Source organism: Perissodus microlepis, chromosome 20 (genome assembly GCF_051167445.1).
Source record: "Perissodus microlepis isolate ML-2025 ecotype Zambia chromosome 20, ASM5116744v1, whole genome shotgun sequence".
Lineage (NCBI taxonomy): Eukaryota > Metazoa > Chordata > Actinopteri > Cichliformes > Cichlidae > Perissodus > Perissodus microlepis.
The window spans coordinates 7,039,601-7,047,597 of NC_140480.1; the positions used below are offsets into that span (position 1 = coordinate 7,039,601).

The 7,997-nt window shown below is 40.1% G+C and overlaps 1 protein-coding gene across 1 annotated transcript; it reads right to left on the bottom strand.

The window, feature by feature from the left end:
- Positions 1-715: 715 nt before the first annotated feature.
- Positions 716-7,803, bottom strand: rprd1b (regulation of nuclear pre-mRNA domain containing 1B). Its single transcript, XM_084917866.1, has 7 exons — positions 7,102-7,803; positions 6,095-6,224; positions 5,619-5,752; positions 5,005-5,123; positions 4,735-4,861; positions 3,666-3,841; positions 716-3,031 (listed from the first exon to the last, which is right to left on the bottom strand). The coding sequence occupies exons 1-7, from the start codon at positions 7,250-7,252 to the stop codon at positions 2,882-2,884; spliced, it is 987 nt and encodes a 328-aa protein (XP_084773992.1). The 5' UTR covers positions 7,253-7,803; the 3' UTR covers positions 716-2,881.
- Between the last annotated feature and the right edge of the window lie 194 nt (positions 7,804-7,997).

Below are 7,997 nucleotides of genomic sequence, written 5' to 3' on the forward strand. Positions count from 1 at the left end.
TTGTTAGACTTCAGTCTCTCCAACCATGCAGCAATACACAGAAAGTCAGAATTGACACTTCAGATTCAACTGGTGTAAACACTTGAAACTTTTATGCACTGATTTACAAACGTAAACAATTCGTAAACCGGTGCATAAAAGTGAAGTTTTTATAACGCAGCTATATCTATATATGTAATACATAAGTATTCATGATTAATGGAAATAAATAAATAAATAAAAATTTTAATTTGCCCCTTAAATTGAGTATTTGTTGAACTCTACTTCGAGTCACATGCAGTTTTCTGAAGTCAGGACTCTTCCTCCACCCTTACAGCTTCTAAGGAGCATGAGAAAGGGTCTGTTCCCCTTTCATCTTCCTGTGATTTTTTACTGACATCCACCATCATATCTGTAATATAATATTTAAAGTAGGGAATTTCTTAGATAGAGGATACACCAAACCCAATGAAAAGATCCTAGAAGGATAAGGTCCACTACTTAAATAACTTAAAATTATGACAGAAATGTAATCCATGGTCTCTAAACTGTGAAAAGGCCCGAGTTTCCTCACTGCATTAAATGAAAGGCTGGAAAACTCTGATTTGCACATATGACTTTATTATTATTATTATTATTATTATTATTATGTTATTATGTATTATAATTAAAACCCATTTTTAATTTAAGTAAGTATATTTGCATTATACTGAAATTATGTAAAATACACACAGAATTTGTTCAAATGGTTCCAGTTTATTGGCATCCACTGAATCACTTTCATTACAGAAAAAACATTACCCCTAGTGGCAGAGTCCTGGTAGTACAGACTGATTCTATAGAGAAACACATACCACACACCAAGTCAGTAAGAAAATATCTAAGTGTTATCTACAGTCAAGCATATCTGGGTTAAAATGTTACTGAAATCTTTCCTGGTTTTGGTTTTTATCAGATGAACATGAATTAATGAAATAATGAAATAATGTTCGACATCCAAAGTCCAAAGGTTTACTTTGATATTAGGGATCATGTTAAAGCCCAAACATCTGTTTTATGACCCCAGTAATGACTCTGACGAATGCATCCACACCTTTGGTTGAACAAACGCTGCAGAAAACTGCTAATTTTCACCTGCTCTTTGAAAGATTTCGTGGTTCCAGGCTTCCAGGAGAGGCCAATCTTTTTACTGCAAAGGTTTTACATGAACAGCACGTCTCAGCTGAGCGTTTGGAATCAGCAGATAAGCTACAGCTTCTACAATCTTTCTTTTATATAAGGAAAAAAAATCACCTCAGCTGTAGCAGCAGGAGTCGCCACGTGTTTCTGAAGATGCTAATGAAATGAGCAGTTTGTTAAACGTCTCTGACCTTTTTATCATAAACTTTTTCAATAAATGTATTTTTTTTTTGTGTATCAGACAACTGAAAATTAAATATCAGTTAAGCAAAATGACAGATGGCCTTCTCGCAGAACTGCTCCTAAAAGGCTCGTACCAAAATAATGACTTTGGTAATTACAACTTTTCCTGACCTGAATATCTAAATAAACACATTTGTTACAGGATGGATCACCCATGAAAAGAGAAAACAAAAACAAATATGAAGGGGATGCAGGCGTGAACCTGTTAAATACTTAAATCGATACAGGCAGGTAGAACTGTGGAACATTTAATAATTATTTTTGATCAGTCCAATGTGTCTATCAATGTTGCTAAAGTAGAGAATGGTCAGTTCATTTCACAATAACATATAATCTAATTAATGCAACTACGCTACCCTTTATTTAACTTTTCCAAACATGTTGTGATCAGTATATCAGCAAATGTCGTTTTCTGACTCGTTTATCTTGACACATCTTTTAATAACGGCTCAATCCTGATGTCTTCATTTATTTTTATTTTTGCCTTCTTATCAATTACCTTTTCAAAAGATACAGCAATAGTATTTTTAGTTTTAGCATTTAGATGATCTTTTTTCAAACGTGCAGGATTTCATTAGCAAAACTCAAACTGTGCCTCTTTTCCACTAACGAACATAATGAGCTTCATCATATTTCAAATGAAAGCATGACAACAGTTCTTTGAACCTTGTGCGCCTTTGTATCAAAATAAGGAAAATCCTTACATACAGGAAAATAAAAAGTCCCTTGTCTTTAAAATTCCTGCCTGAATGATTGTATCCCACAAATCCCGTTTTTCAGACTCTACCAAGTGTTACTTTAATGAAAGCGCTGTGTGTGGCGTCCAGTGAAACAACCAAAAAAGCAACACATACTGAAGTGGCCTGATATTTTTTCTAACTATACAAACACACACTTACACACCGTAAATCAACAATCTCTCTAATTTGTCGATAAAAACCAAGCAAATAAAAGTCAAAAAGTAAACCTAATGAATGGTACATCCTCTTCACAGTGTAGCCACAGCCTTTAGGAATTAAGAGAGCGGACAGACAGCCTTTGCTCACTGAATCCGAACTATAACTTACAGCCAGATGCTTCGACTGACATGTCCTGACAACCAAGTTTACGTCTAAGCTCCTCCTCCTAAATCACTGAAACTTCCAGCATTTAAAACAAAATAAAAGCAACAGGAAACTTGTTCCAAGCTGGTGAAGTGGAATCCTTGACGATCGAGAGGGTACGGGGGAAAAAAACTAACAAAATTAACAGGCTGACAGAGTCTTTATTCTCCTCTGCAGAGCATTCTCATTTTACCAAAAGCCTTCCTCGTCCTCGTCCTGCAGGTTTGAGTTAGCAGGTGGGCTGGCGACTGTTAAGAGGATTGACCACACGTGTCCTCTGGCTGGAGACACAGCTGGGAGTATTTCTGTAAATCCAACGTGGAGCTGAGATTGGCTGGGGAGGAGCATACGGCAGACTTCGTCGAGGCAAAGGGTTCTCAATCGGTGGAGAAGAGGTCGCCTGCTGAGGGGAGCGGGGCCAGACCCCCAGTTACGTTGGGCAGCAGCGAAAGGTCAGGGAGACTCTGGATGTGCGACTTGAGCTCCTTCCTCACCTGAGTCACCCTCGCCAGTTTCTGCTTATACTCCTACCGAAAAAATGACGACACGCACAGGTATAAGCAAATTATATCTTTTTTAATATGAAAATATGTGAGGCAGGAAACAGAAGAGCCAGGCAGTAAAGAAGGGAGATGACCTCTAAAGCTGGATGCACCAAAATGTCAGTAATAAACGTCAGAATTGTATTTAAACATCCAAGAATAAACGTCTGCCAACTGTGATAACCAGATCTGCTTTTTACAGTGTGCTGACCTTCTGACCTCTTTTATTTCTTGCCATGTCAAACATGCTCCCAGCTATGTGGGCATGTTTTTAGCCAATGAGTGCTTTCAGGGCTGAAGCATTAGCTGTAAACTGCTTCTAAAGTTCTAAACGGCAGAGATAAACATGTCTGCAGCTGCTTTTATCTCCTCAGCTAATCTGAGTCACTGAACATGACCCTCAAAAAGATCGGGGTGTTGTTACCTTTAGGTATTTTTCCTGCAGTTATCTGTGAAATAATATGGCATGTTGTATGGTAACTGCTATAATGAGTTCAGACATCTGTACTTAACTCTACACAAGTGTATTACAGGTATTACAGCTCCCTTTATTAATGAGACAAACACAAGCATTCAAACATCCTTTTCTAATGACTGTTGCGTCTGTCAAGTGCCTTACCTCCAGTTTCTTCTCTCTCTCCATGAGTGCCTCCTTCTGGCTGCTGATGTATTCAGTGAGCATACGTGCTAACTGCCGCCGGTCCTCCAGCTCTGCGGCCAGGCGCCCGTTATATTCTGCCAGCAGCAAGCAGGCTTCATCCACAGTTTTTGAGAGCTTGTCTGCGGCTTCTTTGTCTAGAGTTGAGCCAAAGTGTGTTGTTAATCTCAGAGCCTTAATTTAAACTGAGGTTACTCCAGATAAACACGCTCCTCTGCAAGCAGTGCTTGATTGCTGTATATATGTTCTGTCCTAACATTTATTGATTGAGTGCGAGTCTTTTTGGAAGGAATAATTCTATCACACTGAAAGCAGAGATAAAACAATCTAAGCTCAAGCTCTACAAAAAGATCTCCTGAGGCTGCTCTCTCCTTAGCTTTCTGTGGTCAGTGTGGTACACACCATAGAAGACACCTGTGATGCTAATTACAGGGAACAATCTAGTTTACCTTGGCTCTTTTCCACTAGTACCAGTACCTACTCGGCTCAACTCAACTGTACTCTACTCGTTTTGTCTCATTTTTCATTATAATCAACTACCATCTAATGTGGATGGGATCATTACAGCAATTTGGCTGAAACTGCTGGGTTTAAAGAAAGTCTGTTTTGAATTTTGTGAAGGAGTCACTCTCATGACTCACCGAGTGACACCACTGACTTGCCAATTGGCAGCATGCAGTCTGTTAGCATGACATTTTTGGATCGATTCAGCTCGCTTGGTACCAGGTCCTACTATCAAAAACCATAAAAGCCGAGTCGAATTGAGCTCAGTAGGCATTAGTGGAATCAGTCTTTTCTAGGGGTACCATCATTTATAGCCAGGCCAATTTCATTAGTTGTTTAAAAAAATGCTTCTGCTGAACAACAATTTAAAAGCAATGTCTGATTTTCTTGAAGTTTTTTTGTTTTAGTGTTATTACTTTTCTCAGTTTCAAGTTATTATTTTAGTGACCACTGTAAGTTGTTCTTTCTTTGACAGAAGGTTACCAACAATTTTGTCCAAAACCGAGCTGAGCTGTCCAAGCCTTACCTGTGATCTTCTCCAGCAGGGAAACATCCTGGACTTCCTGCGGCAGCGAGGCAATCTTCTGACGAACAGCTGCGTCACCTGATGCAGCGTTCTCTAAGTCCTGCAGGGCTTTTACCAGCTCCTCTGTCTGCACGTGTGCCAGAGTGTGTTTAAAGACAGGAGACAAGGAAAAAAAGGAAGTGGGGGAAACAGTAATAAGAGATCAGTAAGGAGGCCAGTCAAAAATACCAGCATTTTAACATTATCTGGATTAAATGTTGGCATCTTCACCAGCTGAGTTGCCGAGGAATCTGCGTTGCGAGGAGAAGTGTGGCTTCTATAGTCGTTGTCATCATCGTCCTCATCTTCCTGGATCTTTTGATAGCTTCTTTTCACTGGCTTTTTTTCTTCTGCAGAGTGAAGTTTGGAGATAACAGAACAGAAAAAAACACATCATGAGGTCACTAATGTGTTTCCTTTAACACCTATGATGGCATACTGATGTCGACAGGATAAACACGAAAATGTATTCATTGTTAGATAACATTTTGGGTACTTGAATGCTGCTCTTTCTGTTGTTCTGTGATACAAACTCAGTAAGAACCTGCCATTTACCTGCAAATGCAGGTGTGTCGACACACATGTTGTTAACAGTGAAAGAGTGAAAAGAAAGGCTTCCTGTTTGGAGAATTATTCAGTCGTAATCAGTGTATTTACTCAGACGCAGCCCACTGATACAGTCACCTCATAAATCATGACAGCTCTCTAACAAACGTCCACAAAATGTGACTTCTTTCAGCATTGGTGATCCCGGCCATGGTTTTAAAGTGAAATGCTGTGATGTCAAACGCATCGTATACATTTACATACACCTGTGACAACATATTATGTAATAGTCATCTAACCTGAAGGCCTGGGGCTGTTTGAGTCTTCTATGGCGAGTCTGAGCTGCTGGATGAAGTCGCTTCTGTAGAGGTTCCTCTCCTTCCAGATGTTCAGCAGTCTTTCCATGTGCTTTTTACAGTTCTCGTCTGCATCACTGCAGGGCGACGAGGGGAGCAACAGATTTCAGCAGACAATAAGGGAGTAACGAGTTACATAAAAATTTTAAATTTAAAGACGCACAGGAAGGCTATAAAAAGATCAAAGCACATCCAGAGTTTTTATGACATATTTTCTAAAAAACAAAAGATAACAGGGGCTGCAGACGTCCAGATAGGATCTGCTGTGCTTAATAGATAAGCAAAAAAAACCCCAAAATTCAAACAAATTATTTCCCATGCATCTACTTCCCCACACAGACTCACACACATTTACTACATTCAGGAGAGTGTAATTTGGAGCCGACTTAGAGAACACGGTGGTCACCATTAAAATATACCTGGCAACATGGGAGCAGGCATCGACGAGCACAGACTCAAAGTCTTTGGTGAACTCGGGGCCTTTCTTCTTGCTGTTCTGGATGACATCATTAGCCAGATACAGGAATGTCAGCTTCCTGCTGCTTTTAGCTGCAAGATACATGAAAAATATCTCATTTAAAACGTTAGCTTTAACAAAATTAACAAGGAAAATTCACAGAGTGATTATCAGTTTCTCACATTCAAATTATTTTGAGTTTGAGTTGCAGTTTGAGTTTTAATTGGCATATTTTCCCTTCATCATGCCCATCTCCTTTACTTACTGCATAAGAATGAGGAAAAATACACTGTTAGTCGCAATAAAACTGGATTTACTAGTATTTCTATTCTTTCACACCCATGTAAGGTGACCATCTATAAGGTCTTAGGGCAGGGGTGTCAAACATAAGGCCCAAGGACCAGAATCAGCCTAGCACAGATTCCAATTCAGCCCACTAAACAGCTTTGGAAAATGTAGAAAGGTGCATAAATTTTGGATTACAGCTTTTCCTACTGAGAAAGACCTCCCCCTTGACTGTTCATACTGCACCAAAGTAATTAAGCAACAGATAAACAATTAACTGAGAGAAAAATAGTTTTTTCCCCCCTACAATGCAGTATAACAGTTTATGTTTTTGGGTTTGTTTGTTTTTTTTACAATAGGTCCACAGTTTTAAGAAAGGCTATTTCCTATTAACAAAACAAAACAAACAAACAAAAAAAAACAGTACAGGACAGACTGGGCTGTAAGATACCAGAAGTCATCCTACACATTTATTTCCTGAAACTAAGATAATGTCATGGATTAAATGCACAGTTAAACTTCTTTGCACTGACAGAAAGGGGCTTTGCAGTGTGCTGTACGTGGCTCACAGAGTAAAATGAGTTTACAGTCTGTGTACAGTGTCCTTTACTTGTTAGTTACCGGCTCTCTCTTTGGCTGCAACATACACACAAATGTGTGGGGGTTTTTTCAGTCAGGTCTCACCTTTTTTCAGCTCTCTGTGCCACACTTTGACGATGAGGCCCGAGTGTTTGCGGTGGTGGATGATCCACAGAGACAGAGTCTGGACGCTCTGCTGCGAGCTGCTCAGCTCCGACAGCTTCTTCTCCAGGGCGGACTCAGAGAAGGACGACATGCCGGTGAGTAAGTGGGCGCTTCCCTTGTGACCGGACCGACTCCGACCAGCTTTAACGCGACTGAGCCCCGAGCTATTTTGGAGAGACTCGCACTGTCATCAAAACTTAAGTTGTGCTGCTAACTTACTGACAGGTAGCATCAAACTGTTTCCCGCTCCTCCCAAACGTTACCTTAGCTCCCAGCTTCCTGAATTATCGACCAAATCCGCTAAAGCAAGCCTGCGATGAAGATGAGCTCCTTTATCAGCAGCTGCTTCTTCACTCACTCCAGTGTTTGTTTACAGCACCAGCTAACGTTAGCCAACCGAGCTAAGCAGCCATCTGCAGAGCAGTGCAGCCCTGTGCTAGCCTGCTCTCCAAACAGACTCTGGATACACAGAGCTTCTGTAACACGCCGGATTAATACGTGTCAACCCACCAGCATAAAAAAACCCAACGACGAAGCGCTAACGGCGAAACTCACACTTTGGCTTTGGTCGCCTAACTCATCAAAAAGACTTCTTTCAAAAAATGGCAGCTTGCACTTTCACCTCGATGTTCGCGTCGCATGGTAGTGACGCAAGCAGAACCGGGCATCACCATCATCATCTTTATCCGGGGATGAAGGCTATTTTGTTCATATCGCCACTGCTTAAATAACACAGATTTTTTTAAAGACAGTCAGCATCATCTATAATTTCAAGAGAATTTTGAGAAATATATCTCAGTATTTTTGATGATTTAGAATATATATATATATATATA